We start from the raw sequence: 20,610 nt of genomic DNA on the forward strand, positions 1-20,610 counted from the left end.
GCAGAAAGCCGCCTTATTTACCTGCTAAGCTGAAATAGCATGGCAGTAAAATTGACTTTTCTCTTCTGAGAAATGTTGGCCAGTGAAAGAAACTGTACCTGACAATATTCATTCTTTCTCCCTGCCCCCATCTTCACTGTTGGATTTCAAATTCCATTCTGGCTATTTGTGTGTTTAGTCAAAAGAATACATTTTCACAGTTTTCTTTGGCAAATAGATCTGGGCATGTGGCTGGGGTAAAGTGAGATGTAAAAAGAAGCAGCTTCTGAAGCCTTTCAGTTGAGGATAAACCCAGGGCCCCAGGCATGCTAGGTAAGGACCATATCACTGATACACGACTGCAAACCTCCAAGAACACTTTCAAAGGGAGATATCTCACCTGAAAGGGGATTCCCACCTTTTCAACCCTTTAATGTGGTTCTCAACTTGTAGATCTCAACACCTCTGGGGTCGTATAGTATATCAGATATCCTGCCTATCAGATATATACATTAATATTCATAACAGTAGCAAGATTACAGTTATGAAGTAGCAACAAAATATTATGGTTGGAGGATCACCACATGAGAAACTCTATTAAATTGTCACAGCATTATTAAGAAGGTTGAGAATCACTGCTTTAAAACTATGTTCTCCCTGGGATGTGTATGGTCTGATGAGTGCACATGTAGGTTCTGTGATAGGAATGGTGGGCTGAAATAGTATGGAATGAACTTAATAGAGATGGGGTCCTGGATGACTCAGGGGTTGTCATATTATTCCCTCTGTTGCCAATTTCTAATTATACATAGATGTGTCTGTATGTGGGCATGTACATATGGGTTCAGGTACCCTCAGAGACATTAGATCTCTTTGATCTGGAGTCACAAAGGGCCCTGAGCTGCCTATCCTGGTTTCTGAGAACCAGATTCAGGTCCTCTACAAAAGCAACAAGTACTCTTAACCACAGAGCAGTCTCTCCAGTCCCTACATTTATTATGTTTTAAATCTTTTCATAAACCCCACTATGTGAGTTAGCAATTATTCGTGTGTGTGTGTGTGTGTGTGTGTGTGTGTGTGTGTGTGTGTGTGTGTTTAGGAATACCACCTGTTATCAAATGAAGATATATAAAGATTGCCATAACAAGAGTTTAGACCTCATTGGTTTGAGGAATCCAGTTAACAACTTCTGGAGCAATTAGCAAAATTGATGAATTAATAAGGGTATCAGTGTCTGTGCAGTACTGGAATTCAAACCCTGAGTCGCATGCATGCTAAATGTGCTTTATCACTGAACTTCCTGCCCTGCTCATCGTGAATTTTCACTGCAACTCAATTCGAATTATGGAAACAGAAAATCTAAACAAAAGAATACAAAGATTACCCAGGCTTTCAATATAGAATGTAAGCTCTATCTTTAAATTTAAATAGGACCTAATAGAATAAATTTAAATTTATTGTTAAACTGTCACAACTCAATTATTGAACGATGAATGATTTAATTAAAAATAAGCAAAAAAACAGAATATTTTCTGAAGAAGATATGGTTAATGTGCATCCGAAAAGCTGTACAACATCGCTCATCAAATCAACATCACAGCAAGATGCTTGGACCTCCCAGGATGTCAAGGAAAAAAGCATCAGATCAGTGTCGGGAGGATGTCATAATTTTGAAACCCTGACACACAGCTCATGAAATGTAAAATGCTGCAGCCATTTTCGAAAGCAGCCTGTCAGTTTTTCAAATGGGTAACATAGAGATATCATGTGGTAAGCAATTCAGCTTACCATAAAATATGTACATGAAGCCGGGCGGTGGTGGCGCACGCCTTTAATCCCAGCACTCGGGAGGCAGAGGCAGGCGGATCTCTGTGAGTTCGAGGCCAGCCTGGTCTACGGCACAAGATCCAGGAAAGGCGCAAAGCTACACAGAGAAACCCTGTCTCGAAAAACCAAAAAAAAAAAAAATATGTACATGAGCTGGGAGGTGGTGGTGCTTGCTTTTAGAGAGCCAGAGACAGGTGGACCTGAGTTCAAGGCCAGTCTAGTCTACAGGGTGAGTTCCAGGACAGCCAGGGCTACATAGAGAAACCCTATCTCAGAAAACCAAATGTGTGTGTGTGTGTGTGTGTGTGTGTGTGTGTGTGTGTGTGTACGCATACATATGGGAGTCTTCATGGTAACATTGTTCAGAAAAGCAAAAGGGTAGAAACATTCCAAATGCCGAAATAAACGTGAGCCTGCTACAGTCAGAAAAAGTAATAAAAATACTGACACATGCCAGAGTTTGGATGAACCTTGAAAGCACCCGCCAAGGGAGGGAAGCTGACCTCAGAAATCCACATATTCTATCATTCTATTCGTATGGAAGTCTACAATAGAGGACTCCATAGAAATCAAAAAAGGAGACTAATTATTCCTTTGGTCTCTGCCTAGGAAAAAAGAGGAAATAATAAGATGGTAGTTAAGGGATGTGAGGTTCTTCTTTGGTGTAAGATATATGCTCCAAAACTGACGTTGATGATGGATGCACCACTTTGTGTATATGTTAAAGGGCTCCAAGCTTTACTTTAAATGGACGTATTTAAGTGTATGTTATATCCCAAAGCTGTATATTACAAGACACAGGCATTATTCATGCCAAATATAAAAATCAATCCAGGTCCACATATGTCTATTTATGAAATAATTTTCTGGTAATTGAACGTGGGGAAAACCTACCATTCTTTCCTTGGATGTTGGAGAGAAGACAGAGTCCATTCCTTCTTTAATAAGCGTGTCTACATTCTCTAGAATTCACTGGTTGAAATTTTTGCATTGCCTGCTAATTTCTATCTCTGTGGTGTGCATAACGAAAACTATGTGCCTGTGAAACATTCCCCATGCTATTTTTGAGACTTTGCCCCTCAATGCAAATGTTGATTATACTATCTTACTTAGTCATTGACACATTAGCAGCATTAAATACTCAATACCATGAATGAAAATTTATTTTTGTATTTAGTTTTATGCAATACCTCAGTGTTTTATTTATACGCACAAAAGCAACTTGAAAAAAGTTAGTGATTCACATTATATAGTTTACTCCACATGTCTTGGAGAATTTTGTCTCCTGTTAAATCTGAACATGTAAGGCTCCATGAGGCCGCGCGGTGGCGCTGCAGGTTAAGAAGACAGAGCACAGGAATTGCTTCTGCGATCTCTTTCTCCTGACAAGTTTCTCACCACCTAGAAGCAAAAGACGCGCTTTCCTCAGCCAAGCAAGAGCGAGTGTAAAACCTTAAATATTCTATTGGGAGGCTTGATTCTGACGTTCTGGACTGTGAGACGGTGCTCTCAGGATCCTGGGCATAGACGAAGCTACTGTGAAGCAAACAGGAAAGAGGAAAGAGCTATGGAGACTGCGTGGATGCACAATATGAGACAAAGGCAAGTCCTGATTTTCTTTGTTTTGCTGAGTGTGTCTGAGGCAGGCACGGAGCTGGGTCCCTATTTCATACAGGAAGAAATGGAGAGGGGTTCCTTTGTGGCAAATCTTGGGAAAGATCTGGGTGTGGAGCTGGCAGAGATTTCCACCCGCCGGGCTCGGATCATTTCCCAGGAAAATAAAGAGCATTTGCAGCTCAATGTTCAGTCTGGAGATTTGCTCATAAACGAGAAACTAGACAGAGAGGAGCTATGTGGCTCCATTGAACCTTGTGTTCTACACTTCCAAGTGTTAATGGAAAATCCTTTAGAGGTATTTCAGGCTGAATTGAGGGTGAAGGACATAAACGACCATTCTCCAGTGTTCAGTGAAAAGGAAATGATACTGAGAATACCAGAAAACAGTCCTCTGGGAAACACATTCCCTTTAAATAATGCTCTGGATTCAGACGTAGAAATTAACAACATTCAGAGCTATGAAGTCAACTCCAACTCTCATTTCCTGGTTGTAACCCGCAACCGCAGCGATGGCAGGAAGTACCCAGAGTTGGTGCTGGAGAAAGAACTGGATCGGGAGGAGGAGCCCGAGCTGAGGTTAACCCTGACAGCCTTGGATGGCGGCTCTCCTCCCCGGTCTGGGACGGCGCGGGTTCTCATTGAAGTAGTAGACATCAATGATAACGCACCCGAGTTTCAGCAGCCAACTTACCAAGTGCAAATTCCAGAGAACCGCCCCACAGGGTCCCTGGTAGTCACAGTCTCAGCCAGTGACTTAGACAGTGGAGATAATGGAAAAGTACTGTACGCACTCTCTCAGCCTTCAGAAGATATCAGCAAGACATTAGAAGTAAATCCTCTAACAGGGGAAATTCGGCTACGAAAAGAGGTAGATTTTGAAACAATTCCCTCTTATGAAGTGGATATTAAGGCCACGGATGGGGGAGGTCTCTCAGGAAAATGCACTCTGCTCCTGCAGGTGGTGGACGTGAATGACAACCCCCCAGAAGTGATGCTGTCTGCACTTAACAGCCCAGTTCCAGAAAACTCTCCTGATGAAGTAGTTGCTGTTTTCAGTGTTAGAGATCCTGACTCAGGGAAAAATGGAAAGGTGATTTCCTCCATCCAGGAGGACCTTCCCTTTCTTCTAAAACCTTCAGGAAAGAACTTTTACACTTTAATAACCAAGAGAGCGCTAGACAGGGAAGAAAGAGAGCAATACATCATCATCATCACAGTCACCGACATGGGCACACCCAGGCTCACAACACAGCACACTATAACAGTGCAGGTGTCTGATGTCAACGACAACGCCCCCGCCTTCACACAAACCTCCTACACCCTGTTTGTCCAAGAGAACAACAGCCCCGCCCTGCACATAGGCACCATCAGCGCCACAGACTCAGACTCAGGCTCCAATGCCCACATCACCTACTCTCTGCTGCCCACCCACGACCCGCAGCTGGCCCTCGACTCGCTCATCTCCATCAACGCTGACAATGGGCAGCTGTTCGCGCTCAGGGCGCTGGACTACGAGGCCCTGCAGGCCTTCGAGTTCCACGTGGACGCCACAGACCAAGGCTCTCCTGCGCTCAGCAGCCAGGCGCTGGTGCGTGTGCTGGTGCTGGACGCCAACGACAATGCGCCCTTCGTGCTCTACCCGCTGCAGAACGCCTCTGCACCCTGCACAGAGCTGCTGCCCAGGGCGGCAGAGCCAGGATACCTGGTCACCAAGGTGGTGGCAGTGGACCGCGACTCTGGACAGAATGCCTGGCTGTCCTTCCAGCTGCTCAAGGCCACAGAGCCCGGGCTGTTCAGCCTGTGGGCTCACAATGGCGAGGTGCGCACCTCCAGGCTGCTGAGTGAGCGCGATGCTCCCAAGCACAGGCTGCTGCTGCTGGTCAAGGACAATGGAGATCCTCCAAGGTCTGCCAGTGTCACTCTGCATGTGCTGCTAGTGGATGGCTTCTCTCAGCCCTACCTGCCTCTGCCAGAGGTGGCGCACGACCCCGCCCAGGATGAGGACTTGCTCACACTGTACCTGGTCATTGCCTTGGCTTCTGTGTCTTCCATCTTCCTCTTGTCTGTGCTGCTGTTTGTGGGGGTGAGGCTGTGCAGGAGGGCCAGGGCGGCCTCTCTGGGTGGCTGCTCTGTTCCTGAGGGACACTTTCCTGGCCACCTTGTGGATGTCAGTGGGGCGGGGACCCTGTCCCAGAGCTACCAGTATGAGGTATGTCTGATGGGCGATTCTTCTGGGACCAGCGATTTTAAATTCGTAAAGCCAGTTCTCCCTAGCTCCCTGCCCCAGTGCTCTGGAAAAGAATTAGTGGAAAATTCTACCCTCCGGAATAGTTTTGGATTTAATCATTATTAGAAATCTCCTTAAGAGATATTTACTTCCTAATATTCTTGTTGATTAGCTAAGTTCTGTATACCTGTTACTAACAACAATTTTAATTTTCACTTTACTCATCAGTGTTCAGGTTTATGCTTAAATGTCATAGGGCTGGTTTTACTCTTATTTATCGCATAGAATTTCTTCATAGGATCCCAGTAAGTGAAAAGGCTTTATCTACACAGTTAAAGTGATTGTTAAAACTTTTCTACCACTTTGCCCTTGTTGACTTCATTAGCTCTGCACATTTCATGTAAGCGTTCTGTTTCTAGACTTCTTGAACTATTAAAATATTGCACTGCCTGTTATGTATGCATATACTACTCGGTATGTCTGCATTCCCTTTCTCTTCTGGCAGTCTTGTTGATTAGTCCTTGGTTTTCATTATATATAATAGTTATCTAATGCCATCCTAGTATTTTATAGTTCTATTTCTCTTTGTTCATATATCTTCATTTAAAATCTATTTCTGTCATAAGTAATAGAAGCATCTAGTCAATTTGAGAACAAACATATTGTAAGATATTGTTTGTGTAGATGTGCCTAAATTTGTGGCCATGAAGGCAAATTTTGGCATTCTAAGGCATCAAATAGAAGCATTTAATAATTTGCTTTAATTCAGCATGGAAACCTTAGATAGACATTGAGTTTTCAGTGGCTTACAATCCAGTTGCATTCTGCTGAATAAACAGCATATGTGTATCACCAAGCAGATGTGGTGACTTTTCTGTGCAGCAGAGCTGGGGTTTGGGGTTCTATCTAATCTTTTTCATGTACATAGCCTAAGGTTCAATCTATATCATTTGCTTTTAGTGGGAAAGTTAGAGCATTCTGAGCCTTTGATTAAAATCCTTTGTGAGGAAGATGTTTTATTGATATATCTTTGCTTTCAACATCATTAAGATATGTTACTTTGTCATAGTTTTGATCTTTTATTTAATGTACAGTAATCAGATCATATTAGATTTTATTAAGAGGGACATTTAAACAAAGATGGGACTTTTGTTCAACTGGCTATTATAAGAAAATAAAGACAAACAAAAGGAAAGGAACAGAAATTTTTAAGTATAAGTAAATGAAATAACATGATTTTCAAATGGTAGGGACTGATGGCCACAGGCTGTTTCTTGTTCTCCTTATAGTTCATTTGTACATGCTTTGACACAATAAACATAAGTGACTGAATGACTTGCCAAAGATAAGACACAGTTCCTATCCCAAGTAGGTCACATACCGAAGGAGAGAGATAGACTCTTATAAAACTGAAAACAATGTTATTTACACAATAAGCTTGGTGATGTGCATGAGTCACAGTAATAGGCATTCTGGGGCACAGAGGAGAGACAGCATGATTGTTCAGTTATGGATGCCGAGTAGTGCTTCTGTTCAAGGAATGTGATACAGAGTTTGAATAAGGTTTCTGAGGAACGTGCCAAAGAGTTCTTTTGCCCGTTTCTTGTGTTCCTGTGCTCTTGTTTCCAGAACTGTGAAATATGTTATCAAACGACATGCTCACAATTTTTCCTTTGATGGCATGAGCCTATGTCAGGGATGAAAGGACTATCGTGGAGTTAGATCTAGCAGTGAAACAAAGTTACGGCTACAAACCTCCTATTCAACTGTTAGAATCTTAAATTTCCCATGAACCTGTGAAGAAAAAGTATGAATGGACCTCTAGCTCAGTATTATTTTCACAAAACAAACAAAAAGAAAAAGTGAAAAACTAAGAAAAGCCACTGTAGGAAATAAGGACACTTAAACCTGGGAAACAGCGTTTTCAATCTGTTCGTGGCCACATGGTGGCGCTGCAGGCTAAAGAGAGACACAAGGAAAATTAACTGAGACTGCACCAGGAGTCACTAACCAATAAAAGAAAATCCTGACCGCTGGGAGAAAAGCCGAGGCTCCTCAAGACTGAGAAAGGAAAGAATAACCTCGATCCTTCCAGTTAAGTGGAACATCTGAGGTTTATGACTGCTGGGAGCCGTGGCTTGGGCCTGTAGTGAGGAAACAATGGCAGCCAGAAGGTCATGCTTCCCCAGACAAAGGCAAGTGCTATTTCTCTTTCTGTTCGGGGGACTGTGTTTGGCAGGTTCTGAGTTTGGACGTTATTCAGTAGCCGAGGAAACAGAAAGGGGATCATTTGTGGCAAATCTGGCAAAGGACCTGGGGCTAGGGGTGGAAGCGCTGGCTGCAAAGAGAACCAGGGTGATTTCTGATGATAACAAACAGCATTTGCTCCTGGATTTCCACACCGGAGACTTGCTCACAAATGAGAAACTGGACCGGGAGAAGCTGTGTGGCTCCACAGAACCCTGCATACTGTATTTCCAAATTTTAATGGATAACCCCTTTCAGATTTACCGGGCTGAGCTGAGAATCATGGATATAAATGATCACTCACCTGCATTCCAGGACAAAGAGATGGTTTTAAAAATACCAGAAAGCACAGCTGTAGGAGCAGCATTTCGCTTAGAAAGAGCCCTAGACTCAGATGGAGGGCGCAATGGCATCCAAAACTACACCATCAGCCCCACCCCTTTTTTTCATATTACAGTTCTTGACAACGACGAAGGGGTGATATATCCAGAGCTGGTGCTAGACAAACCTCTAGATTGGGAGGAGGAGCGGGAGTTCAGTTTAACACTCACAGCATTTGATGGCGGGTCTCCGCCCAGGTCTGGAACAGCCACTATACATATTCTGGTCATGGACATCAATGATAATGCCCCACAGTTTTCCCAGAAACTGTATCAAGCCCAGGCACCAGAAAATAGCCCAGTAGGACTTCCTGTTGTTACTGTCTCTGCAGAAGATGTAGACTCAGGAGTCTATGCAGAGGTAACCTATTCTTTTTTTGATGCTTCCGAAGATATTCGAGCAACCTTTCAAATCAACCCTTTCTCTGGGGTAATCGTGCTCAAAGCCTTGCTTGATTATGAGTTGGTAAAGTCCTACAAGTTAAATATACAGGCAGTTGATGGCGGGGGCCTTTCTGCTAGATGTATGGTTATAGTTCATGTTTTAGACATCAATGACAACCCCCCTGAACTGATCATATCATCGCTTGTCAATGAAGTTGTTGAGAACTCTCCCGAAACTGTGCTGGCAGTTTTTAGGATTAATGACAGAGACTCTGGAGAAAATGGAAAGACGGTTTGCTACATTCAAGAAAATCTGCCTTTCTTTCTAAGACCCTCTGTAGACAGTTTTTACATCCTAATGACAGAAGGAGCTCTGGACAGAGAGAGCAGAGCTGAGTACAACATCACCATCACAGTCACTGACATGGGCACACCCAGGCTCACCACACAGCACACCATAACAGTGCAGGTCTCAGATGTCAACGACAACGCCCCCGCCTTCACACAAACCTCCTACACATTTTTTGTCCGGGAGAACAACAGCCCCGCCCTGCACATAGGCACCATCAGCACCACAGACTCAGACTCAGGCTCCAATGCCCACATCACCTACTCCCTGCTGCCCACTCAAGACCCACAGCTGGCCCTAGACTCGCTCATCTCCATCAATGCAGACAATGGGCAGCTGTTCGCGCTCAGGGCGCTGGACTACGAGGCCCTGCAGACCTTTGAGTTCCACGTGGGCGCCACAGACCAAGGCTCTCCTGCGCTCAGCAGCCAGGCGCTGGTACGTGTGCTGGTGCTGGACGCCAACGACAATGCGCCCTTCGTGCTCTACCCGCTGCAGAACGCCTCTGCACCCTGCACAGAGCTGCTGCCCAGGGCGGCAGAGCCAGGCTACCTGGTCACCAAGGTGGTGGCAGTGGACCGCGACTCTGGACAGAATGCCTGGCTGTCCTTCCAGCTGCTCAAGGCCACAGAGCCCGGGCTGTTCACCGTGTGGGCTCACAATGGCGAGGTGCACACCTCCAGGCTGCTGAGTGAGCGAGATGCTCCCAAGCACAGGCTGCTGCTGCTGGTCAAGGACAATGGAGATCCTCCAAGGTCTGCCAGTGTCACTCTGCATGTGCTGCTGGTGGATGGCTTCTCTCAGCCCTACCTGCCTCTGCCAGAGGTGGCGCGCGACCCCGCCCAGGATGAGGACGCGCTCACACTGTACCTGGTCATTGCCTTGGCTTCTGTGTCTTCCATCTTCCTCTTGTTTGTGCTGCTGTTTGTGGGGGTGAGGCTGTGCAGGAGGGCCAGGGCGGCCTCTCTGGGTGGCTGCTCTGTTCCTGAGGGACACTTTCCTGGCCACCTTGTGGATGTCAGTGGGACGGGGACCCTGTCCCAAAGCTACCAGTATGAGGTGTGTCTGATGGGAGACCCTTCTGATACCAGTGATTTCAAGTTCTTGAAACCAATTTACCCTGATGTTCATGCTCATAGTTTCCAGAGCAATGGTGACGAAAAGCCCACATTTTGAAGCCTCCAATTCTGAGTAATGTTTCATTCCATTTAATGTATGATACAGCCATGTGAATATTAGTTTAGTCATGCAGTAGTTGCTACAACACAACTTCATTTTCAACTTCCAAGTAGGTCACATTTAAATTTTTACAATGTTTTTACATTAGTGATTTTTTTAAGTAGAGCATGTACCACTTTAAATCTGAGGTTTTAATTCTTTCTTAGTGCACAATAATTTGTTGTCTTTTCTTATTACAGAAAATTGAGATTAGGGTTTCTTTTGTTGTTGTTGTTGTTGTTTTCTTTTCTTTTCTTTTGTGGCTAATAATTAACCGCAAGTCTTTTGCATGCTAAGCAAGCACTCTACCATTGAGTTCTGTCTCTAGCCAGTCACTCTTTTTAAAGTATAGTATTTTAACTTTATTTGACTTTGTTCTTTGACAATTTCGCACATCTATGTCATGCATTTTGTTTCTTATGACCTCTGGCTTCACCTCCCTGCATCCCCTGTTACTTCCCTTACTCCCTTACAAGACCCTTCCCATGTTTATGATTTTGAGTATTCTGATAATTCTTGTGTTCGAATACTAATTCCTGGGTTTCAGCATGACTTCTGCAAACGTGTCATTCATTTTGGTCTCATTCATTCCTAACCTCTGCTGTTCCCCTGGATCCCTTCCCTTTTCCTGCAAGTCCCCCATTCTGCTTTCTTATCCCAGCGATTTCATTACCCTTTCTTTCTCACCCCCTGCCCCCCGCAAGAGCAAGAGCTCTTTCTGATGTTCATTCTTGCTGACATATAAAACGGATTGTGTCGTATAATGCAAACACAATGTAATAGTCTGCATGACAATCAGCATAAATTTGAACACATTTAAATTTTTGTGTGACAACACTGATGGACTGTTGGAAGGATGCTTTTCATTTTATATTGAAACTTAATTGTCAAATTTAGAAACTGAGACAAATTAAAGGTTGTAGAGAAAATAATTTTTATCTCCAGTTCCTTTCAACACAGTTGTTCTTCAAATTTGATCTACTTCCAAGTGATGTGTTTCGACTGCTTTATCTTGATAGTCAACTGTTATGTGTTAACCTCTCATTGCAAAAGGATTTACAGTTCTTATTTCCCACTTTAGGCACACACACAAAAGCTGTACATTTCCCTTCTAGTTTCCTGGTAGATGTGTCAGAAAATATTGTCATTTTTATTTTTTGTGGGTTTCTAGGGATCAAACCCAAGGCCTCCTAGATGAGTGCCATCCCTGAAATGAAACTAATATTAATGTCCACCTACCTATGTACTATCTTAGTATAGTACAGTATGACGACATTTCTTTTTTGGAAGATATCTCACCCAGAGTGATAGCTGCTGTTTTAGATCTGGCTAAAGTTCTATTTTGTGCTAGGATTTTTCTGCCCCTCTCTTTCCACACTAACTGAGCAAGCAAAGCAGTGGGTTACCATGAGCTGTACCTTCCATTCTTTCTACTGATTTTTCACATCATAGTCCTCTTGAATATTAATATTTTGCCTTCAAATATTCAAATATCAGATACAAATTAATTGTGTTTGTTTCCTAGAGATCTTTTATTCATACCTCTTCTTCGTTTAGACTGTTTACCCTATGGCTGTCATGCTTTTAATACTTTCCCCACACTGCCCACCTTTTATAGAATCCAATATCATTTCTGCATTTACTTTCTTACTTGGTCAGAACCCAATTTCATTAAAATAGATGCAGAGGTAGTTTTTAATAAACAACTTTTGATACTTTACATAAGTAAAGCAATCTTTTTGTTTGATAGTTTGACTGGGTATAAAAGTATAATTTGAAATTTTCTCTTTCATACTTAAAAAGGTGCTTTTCTTTTTCTTAATTGTGTAGACTCACCTTTCACAATGACAATTCTATTCTAAACTGTATCCCATTTTCTGCAATATTTTCCCATTCATTCTGGAAGCACTGGAAAACTTAACCCCAATAGTCTGAAGATACCATAGCAGGGACTATTTCTTTGTTAACCTTTTCACAAGGATATACCCTGTCAATGTTCAGACTATCAATTCAGAGAAAATTTTCATTTTATTTTGCCATAATTTCTCTTCAGTATTTTCTAAAAAATTTGATTAACTATTTGACCAACTGGACTGATTCTATTAAGATCCTAAGCATGTTTCCTTTTGTAGTTCCTATTTGCCTCTGGTTCTACTTTCTTACACTGCTCATTTAAGTATTCAATCTTTATATATAAGCTTTCCTTTTTGGTAGAAAGTTTGTAAATGTAATATGTTTTCTTATCTGTAATTTTCCATCTTAGTATATATTACAAAGATATACTTGTCCAGCATTGTTAGTGTTATATAGCCATTTTAAAAATTAAGAGTGATTCAGGGAAGTTGAAGAAATTTACCAAAAGTATATAGTTTGTATGGGACATTTAAGTCCCCTATCTATTCTATTTTCTTTGCTTAACTTTTGAAGCAGGGTTTCGACTGTATAGTACAGGGTAGCCTCAAATATGCAATCTTTCTGACTCTGCCTCTTAAGTATTGGGACTACAGGTATTATATAGGCAGACCCACACACATCGGTAAGTGTAATAATTTATTTGCACTTCCACACTTTCCAGGTTAGAATTCTGGACTATTTACTGTCTGAGAGTGTGTCCACCATAGACCTTGTGTTCTACAGTCTGAGGGCATTGCTTGAGAAGAGACTTGAAATCTTATTATTCAGAACACTAAAGTTCTATTTTCCTTTAGTTTAATTTTATACTTTTTGTTCAGCACTACTTACATGTCAGACTAGACAAGGTTTGCTAATCTCTCCACATCAAGTATCCGTTCTCTACCTTGAGTGACTTTTCTGTCTCTGTAGTCACCGAGAACAGAGAATTTACCACTGTAAATACAAATAATAAATTGTCCATCTCATGATTAACTTTAATCTTCCAGTTTCTCTAAATCTAAAATGTTCTGAGAGACAAACATGTTAATTGCCCCATCTCCAGTGATGGATTTTTAGCCATTTCCTGGAACTTCATAGTAAGTTTCTTCCATCTGCTTTCTATCATCAAACATCTGTGTACACTTTAATTTTGTGAGTTCTCAGTATTGTTACCTTCCTATCAGCTTCCTGGGTATTTTAAAGGCAGAAGGATAACTACATATTACCAGCACATCCAACTTTCAGTTTCTATCTTTTGTGCTGGTTTCTTTTCTTTTTCAACCATATATAGAACATAAATTTTTAAAAATTCGATTCAAACTGCATTTTCAGCTCCAACTGTTTCATGCACTCCTGGGTACTTTGGAAGCTTTCAGTAGTGAACATAATTGATGAGCTTCTAGCATCTGTTCCCAACAGTCTCCTCCTTCAGTAGCAATCATGATCTTCAGTTAGGGATACCCACCCCCCGCAAGCTTCAGAGATGACACTAGTCGGGGTTAAACAAGCAAAGGGCAGATCTTCAGGCTCTGTGACTAAAAGATAACCCTATGATGCTATATTTGAGTAACTGTATGTTACTTTGCTAGCCAGAACATGGTATTAATTGGTTTCATCAGAGGTTAAATTTTTGCTCTCTTTAGGAAAGCAAACGTCTCTTTTTTTCTCCCCAAACTGATGTGTATTGTTGGCAGAATATTTTGGGAACCTGAGGGAGGTCAGCGTTAGGAGTAAGAGTGTACTTCACATGAAATAGCATGCTTGTATTTGTACACCACTTTCTGAATTTTTGTCACTTGCAAGAAACTGGAACACAACTATGAATTAATATAATATGTTCCTTAATGTATACCATCTCCTGGCCAATCCAGTTTCATAATCCTAAGAGAACCTCTGAAACTTTCCATGGACACTTTTTCTTTCCCTTTCTGCCTAAGCAAGGTCTAGTGGGAAGGGATGTGTTAAACTTAACAATGTTATATTCCTGAGATACTTAACACGTGCTTTAAAACAAATACTCACATCATCATGAACTATAGAGAACACTGATGAAAAAATATGCTAGTAACCACATAAACAACAAATATTTGTCTCTGAGGGACGTTCAATGTAAGTGGAACTTAAGTAGCATTCATCAAACTGTGAAAATCTGAGAAGACACATGGTGGCGCTGCAGGACAATGTTACAGGAAAAAAAAAATCACATTCAATGCTGCGGACACACAGCCCAAGAGAGCACGGAAAACTAGGAAGAAATAGCAAGTCGTGAAGGTGCTACCTAGAAACCTTTTATCCTTTGGATTCTGGGGATTCTGTGAACAAATCAAGGGACATATTTTACCGAACTGCATGGTGAGGCAGAAGTGATTCTTTCAGAAGCCTGCCGGAAAGGAGCTATGGAGAACCGAGGGGGAAACTATCCGCAGACAAGGCAAGTCCTGCTTCTCTTTGTTTTGCTGGGAATGTCTCAAACGCACGCTGAGCCTGGGAGACTTTCGGTGGTGGAGGAGACGCTGAGTGGGGCCTTGGTAGGCAATTTGGTAAAGGATCTGGGGCTCGAGTTGGTTGAGCTATCTTCACGGGGGGCTCAAGTGGTCTCCAAGGATAACAAACTGCCTTTGCTTTTGAACATAAATACAGGAGATTTGCTCCTAAGCGAACCGTTAGACAGGGAGGAGCTGTGTGGCTCTGCCGAGCCCTGCGTGATGCACTTCCAGGTGTTAATGAAAAACCCCTTACAGATTTTGCAAGTTGAGCTTCAGGTCAGGGATATAAATGACAACTCCCCCATATTCTTGGAAAAGGAAATGGTTCTAGAAATCCCAGAGAATAGCCCTGTTGGTTCTGTGTTCTTACTAGAAAGTGCGACGGATTTAGATGTAGGACCCAATGCTGTGAAAAACTACATCATAAGCCAGAGCTCTTATTTCCACATTACAATGAGAGTTAATCCTGATGGCAGGAAATACCCAGAGTTAGTTTTGGACAAGGCACTGGACTACGAGGAGCAGCCACAGCTCAGTCTCATCCTCACTGCTTTGGATGGTGGGACTCCACCCAGGTCTGGGACTGCCTTGGTTCGGGTGGAAGTCATAGATATTAATGACAACTCCCCTGAGTTTGAGCACATGTTCTATGAAGTGAAGATTCCGGAGAATAGCATCCTTGGCTCACTGGTTATCACTGCATCGGCTAGGGATTTAGACTCAGGAATTAATGGTGAACTCTCTTATGCCTTTATCCATGCATCAGAGGAAATTAGAAAAACATTTTCAATTAACAAAAACTCTGGAGAAATACGTTTAATAGGATATTTGGACTTTGAAACAACTGAATCCTACTCAATAATCATTAAAGCTACAGATCGGGGAGGACTTTTTGGGAAATCTACAGTAAGAATTCAGGTGATGGATGTGAATGACAATTCTCCTGAAATTGCTGTGTCATCATTTATCAGTCCAATCCCAGAAAACACCCCAGAGACTTTAGTTATGATTTTTAGTATCCAAGACAAGGACTCAGGAGAGAACAGCAGGATGATCTGTTCTATTCCAGAGGACCTCCCGTTTGTGCTAAAATCTTCAATTGAAAATTACTACCACTTAGAAACTGAGGGAGCACTGGACAGAGAGAGCAGAGGTGAGTACAACATCACCATCACAGTCACCGACATGGGCACACCCAGGCTCACAACTCAGCACACCATAACAGTGCAGGTGTCCGATGTCAATGACAACTCCCCCGCCTTCACACAAACCTCCTACACCCTGTTTGTCCAGGAGAACAACAGCCCCGCCCTGCACATAGGCACCATCAGCGCCACAGACTCAGACTCAGGCTCCAATGCCCATATCACCTACTCTCTGCTGCCCACCCACGACCCGCAGCTGGCTCTCTCCTCGCTCATCTCCATCAACGCCGACAATGGGCAGCTGTTCGCACTCAGGGCGCTGGACTATGAGGCCCTGCAGACCTTTGAGTTCCAGGTGGGCGCCACAGACCAAGGCTCTCCTGCGCTCAGCAGCCAGGCACTGGTGCGTGTGCTGGTGCTGGACGCCAACGACAATGCGCCCTTCGTGCTCTACCCGCTGCAGAATGCCTCTGCACTCTGCACAGAGCTGCTGCCCAGGGCGGCAGAGCCAGGCTACCTGGTCACCAAGGTGGTGGCAGTGGACCGCGACTCTGGACAGAACGCCTGGCTGTCCTTCCAGCTGCTCAAGGCCACAGAGCCCGGGCTGTTCAGCGTGTGGGCTCACAATGGCGAGGTGCGCACCTCCAGGCTGCTGAGTGAGCGAGATGCTCCCAAGCACAGGCTGCTGCTGTTGGTCAAGGACAATGGAGATCCTCCAAGGTCTGCCAGTGTCACTCTGCATGTGCTGCTAGTGGATGGCTTCTCTCAGCCCTACCTGCCTCTGCCAGAGGTGGCGCGCGACCCCGCGAAAGACAATGAAGATTTGCTCACACTGTACCTGGTCATTGCCTTGGCTTCTGTGTCTTCCATCTTCCTCTTGTCTGTGCTGCTGTTTGTGGGGGTGAGGCTGTGCAGGAGGGCCAGGGCGGCCTCTCTGGGTGGCTTCTCTGTGCCTGAGGGACACTTTCCTGGTCACCTGGTGGATGTCAGCGGCACTGGGACCCTGTCCCAGAGCTACCAGTATGAGGTGTGTCTGATGGGAGGTACTGGCACAAATGATTTCAAATTCCTGAAGCCAGTTTCCCCCAATCTACCACCCCAGTTCCCTGGGAGAGAATTGGTGGAAAGCCCTACCCTCCACAATAGTTTTGGGTTACTTAGTGACCATAACTGATGCTATATTTTATATGTGTTTCATTTCATGGCTACCCCAAGGCAGTGTGCATTTCTCCCAGTTTTCATGATCTTCAAATCTGCTAGTATTTACATTTCCTTTTTTCCCTCCCACTTTTCAATTTATGTCAGCACTTGTAATAAGATGGTAATTTATTCTGTGGCCGGTTCTCTAGGATGTCCTACCTTGTAAAGACTTTGCCTCCTTAAACAACAAAAAATCACCCCCATCTGTCTTCTCCAGTTGCACCTTCCCCTTCACTGTGCTTACGATGAAATAAACAGACCACTGCGGGAGTAGTTGAAATGTCCAAGCATATCTTTCATTGACGCTCTTTCTGTAGTTTTTCTTGTGGCTTATTATTGTCGATGCTATTTTCAAGTAAGTTTATTTTAAAAACCTCCCTAGTTGAGATATTATGTTTAAATGTTTGTTACTGTTGACTGTATTGATATGTTGGGAAATCCATACTGTGATACAGCCATTAGGCCCATTGAAAAGGAGCCCGTAGTGGGTCTGGGAATGGCTCAGTGATAGGTCCGCAGATAGATAACAACATGGAATAAACAAATGGGGACAGCGATTAGCTTCTTAATAACTTTATGTTATGTGCCCTGGAAGGTGGCGGGGGAGGCACATGAATACTGTGGCCATAGGAGAAAGCAAACTTATGAGATAATATATGATTTTGTTTATGTTCTCTTTGAAAAAAATGAATATGCACTGAGTACTAATTCACACATAAAATTATACCATGTGTGTTTATGCAACATTCAAACCAAACAGGAAGAAATATTTTGTGCTCAGTACTTAGTCTACTATGAGCTTGAAATTTCCTATTTTATTCCATTGCCTAAACTTCCTGGTATGGTCACAAGCCACCAAATTGGTCCTGGACTCTACTGAAGAGCAGCATCCAAAAGTTAGGTGACCACTTTTAGTTTGGATGTATGAAAGTGCCATATATGTGTAACACCGAGAAGTTTCAAGAGATCATAATTCAGGTTCTAATTTTTTAAAAAAAATTAACTTCAACTGCCACAGAGGGGAGTTTTATCTTGTGTTGAGAAGGACCAGCCTATAATGGGTCTTGTCCTTAATGGTCTGACAACACGACAGAGAAAAATAAAATGTTTGGAGATGAAGTTTCCTAAAAAGTCTAAAGTCTGCATGCATAGACAAAGGAAAATGCAAATGAGAAAATGAGTCGTCGTGGAGACAGAAAGAGGGTAAGCCATGACAGTAAGAAGGGGGAGGGACTAGGTGATGATCCTTCCAGTCCCACAGGCTGGAGTCAGTGCCGGAAACTTCCTCTTGAAGATATTTAACACTGATATTAGTTAATTAATTTTAATTAAAATCCCTCCAATATCCAAGACAACCTAGTGTTCATACTTTTTTTTTTTTTGGTTTTTTTGAGACAGGACTTCTCTGTGTAGCTTTGCATCTTTCCTGGAACTCACTCTGTAGACCAAGCTGGCCTTGAACTCACAGAGATCTGCCTGCCTCTGCCTCCTGAGTGCTGGAATTAAAGGCATGTGCCACCACCACCCAGCGTGTTCATACATTTTGAAAGCTAGAATTTCATTATTGGCCCATTGAACTATGGAATCTTTGCAGCCAGGCAAAATGTAGATACAGGCTGGTTAAATTCAAGTTCCTACTTTGAGAAGTAGAAGTTGAAGCAGGCTCTCTCTTCTTTAAATGAAACCTCCTTTCTATAGAGAACAAAATTCACAGAATTACAGTAAATCAAAACCAAGTATTAAGATTACCTCCTCTCATTATGTTACTGAGTGGGGACTAGATTAGTGGAGGACCAATTAAAACATTATAGCATATCAGACAAGATAGACAGACTACAGAAGCAAACAACAACAAAAAAACCTGTAAATGACCACTTCACATGCACCAGAGCAGCTATAATGAAAAGGACAGACAAGAAAATAATGAGTGTTGACAGGATGTAGAAAAAGTGGAATACTGTTGCTATAGAAATAAAAAAAAATGGTACAGTGCTTTGGAAAGTAGCTTGTCTGTTCTTCAAAATATTAAATATATATATATAAATCTTCTGTTACTCAGAATTTCAATTCTTATATACCGATCTAAAAGAAATGGCATACATCTACACAAAACCATTTATGAACAAATGTCCATATTAGTGTTGTACCTAACACTAAAAAAATTAAACAACCCAAATATTCATCAACTGATAAATAGATAAACCAAATATGGTATTTCCATGTAATGAAATTATTCTTAATTTTTTTTTGAGACAGGGTTTCTCTGTGTTGTTTTGGTGCCTGTCCTGGATCTTGCTTTGTAGACCAGGCCAGCCTCGAACTCACAGAGATCCGCCTGGCTCTGCCTCCTGAGTGCTGGGATTAAAGGCATGCACCACTACCGCCCAGCAATTCTTAATGAGCAATAAAATGAGTGTAATACAATATGCAGTTTTAGTTATGGTTATTACTGCTGTAATGAAACACTATGACAAAAAAAGCAGCATAGGGAAGAAAGGGTTTATCAGGCTTATGCTTCCTCATCAATGTTTATCACTGAAGGGAGTCAGGGCAGGATCTCAAACAGGGTAGGAACCTGGAGGCAGGAGCTGACATAGAGGCCGTGGGGTAGTGCTGCTTACTGGCTTGCTCTCCAAGGCTTGTTCAGCCTGCTTTCATACAGAACCCAGGATCATCACCTCAGAAGTGGCCCTACCCACAATGGGCTGGGCTCTCCCATTTCAATCACTAATTAAGAAAATTCTCTACAGGCTTGCCTACAGCCTGACCTTACAGAGGCATTTTCTCAATTAAAGCTCCCTCCTCTCTGGTGACTCCAGCCTGTGTCAAGTTGACATAAACTCACCAGCACATACACCATGGGAAATCTCAAAAATATGGTGCTAAGTTTGATGTTCTTTGGCAACCTACTGGTTAGGGTTTGGTGCTCTCACAAAAATATTATGCTGAATAAAAAAATGTCATTTTAAAAATCACATATTCTATAATTCTGTTTATACAAAATAATCAAAACATATGGAGACAGAAAATGTCTTGGTGGTTGTATAAAGTTGGGAAAATGTGTAGGAGTGGGGACTAGTTGGGTACAATTTATATGGGGGACAATGAAAACATTTTAAGTTAGAAATAATGGTAATAGTTGCACAATTCTGAAAATATAGGAGTAACCATTAAACTCTGTACTTCAAATGGCAGGATATTATGGTTTCTCTATTTCAACAAAGATGTCCAAAGTAATGGACAATGTCTCCAAAAGCCTATGATTCCAAGTAAGCTGGGTCTTCTCTTATCGATGATGATGGAAGTGTGAAGAGAAATTCAAACCGCCAAGGTAGAAGAATCCTACAGACACAACAGAAGGTCCGGGTACTTGTCTTGCTTCCAGCTTTTCCAGATATATGAGCATCAAGATTTCTCTGTTTCTGGAAGAAATTGTGTGTTTCCACACTCTAGTGGAGGGTAACCAAGCCGTCAGGAGCTCCCACGCTCACATACAAGTAACCAACCAATCTTCCAAAATGCTTTGCTAAAAGCAAGGTTTTTCTCTAAGTCTTCAAATATATTTGTTATAGCTAAATTTAAACACAGTACATTCAAATCAAGGTGTATTGGAGAATTTTGTAATAAACAACTACTGTAAATTATAAGTAATTAAGGA

The 20,610-nt window shown here is 42.6% G+C and overlaps 3 protein-coding genes across 3 annotated transcripts; all 3 read left to right on the top strand.

The window, feature by feature from the left end:
- Nucleotides 1-87: 87 nt before the first annotated feature.
- Nucleotides 88-6,506, top strand: LOC128112719 (protocadherin beta-16-like). The gene has a single exon (XM_052741973.1). The coding sequence runs from the start codon at nt 3,374-3,376 to the stop codon at nt 5,774-5,776; it is 2,403 nt and encodes an 800-aa protein (XP_052597933.1). The 5' UTR covers nt 88-3,373; the 3' UTR covers nt 5,777-6,506.
- Nucleotides 6,507-6,637: 131 nt separating this feature from the next.
- LOC128112729 (protocadherin beta-18) lies at nt 6,638-11,160 on the top strand. The gene has a single exon (XM_052741985.1). The coding sequence runs from the start codon at nt 7,811-7,813 to the stop codon at nt 10,184-10,186; it is 2,376 nt and encodes a 791-aa protein (XP_052597945.1). The 5' UTR covers nt 6,638-7,810; the 3' UTR covers nt 10,187-11,160.
- A 115-nt stretch (nt 11,161-11,275) lies between these two features.
- LOC128112718 (protocadherin beta-11-like) lies at nt 11,276-20,603 on the top strand. Its single transcript, XM_052741972.1, has one exon. It carries the CDS (start codon nt 14,518-14,520, stop codon nt 16,924-16,926), a length of 2,409 nt encoding a protein of 802 aa, XP_052597932.1. The 5' UTR covers nt 11,276-14,517; the 3' UTR covers nt 16,927-20,603.
- The last annotated feature ends 7 nt before the right edge of the window (nt 20,604-20,610 follow it).

Source organism: Peromyscus californicus, unplaced genomic scaffold (assembly GCF_007827085.1).
Source record: "Peromyscus californicus insignis strain IS unplaced genomic scaffold, ASM782708v3 Scaffold_17__1_contigs__length_78620276, whole genome shotgun sequence".
Lineage (NCBI taxonomy): Eukaryota > Metazoa > Chordata > Mammalia > Rodentia > Cricetidae > Peromyscus > Peromyscus californicus.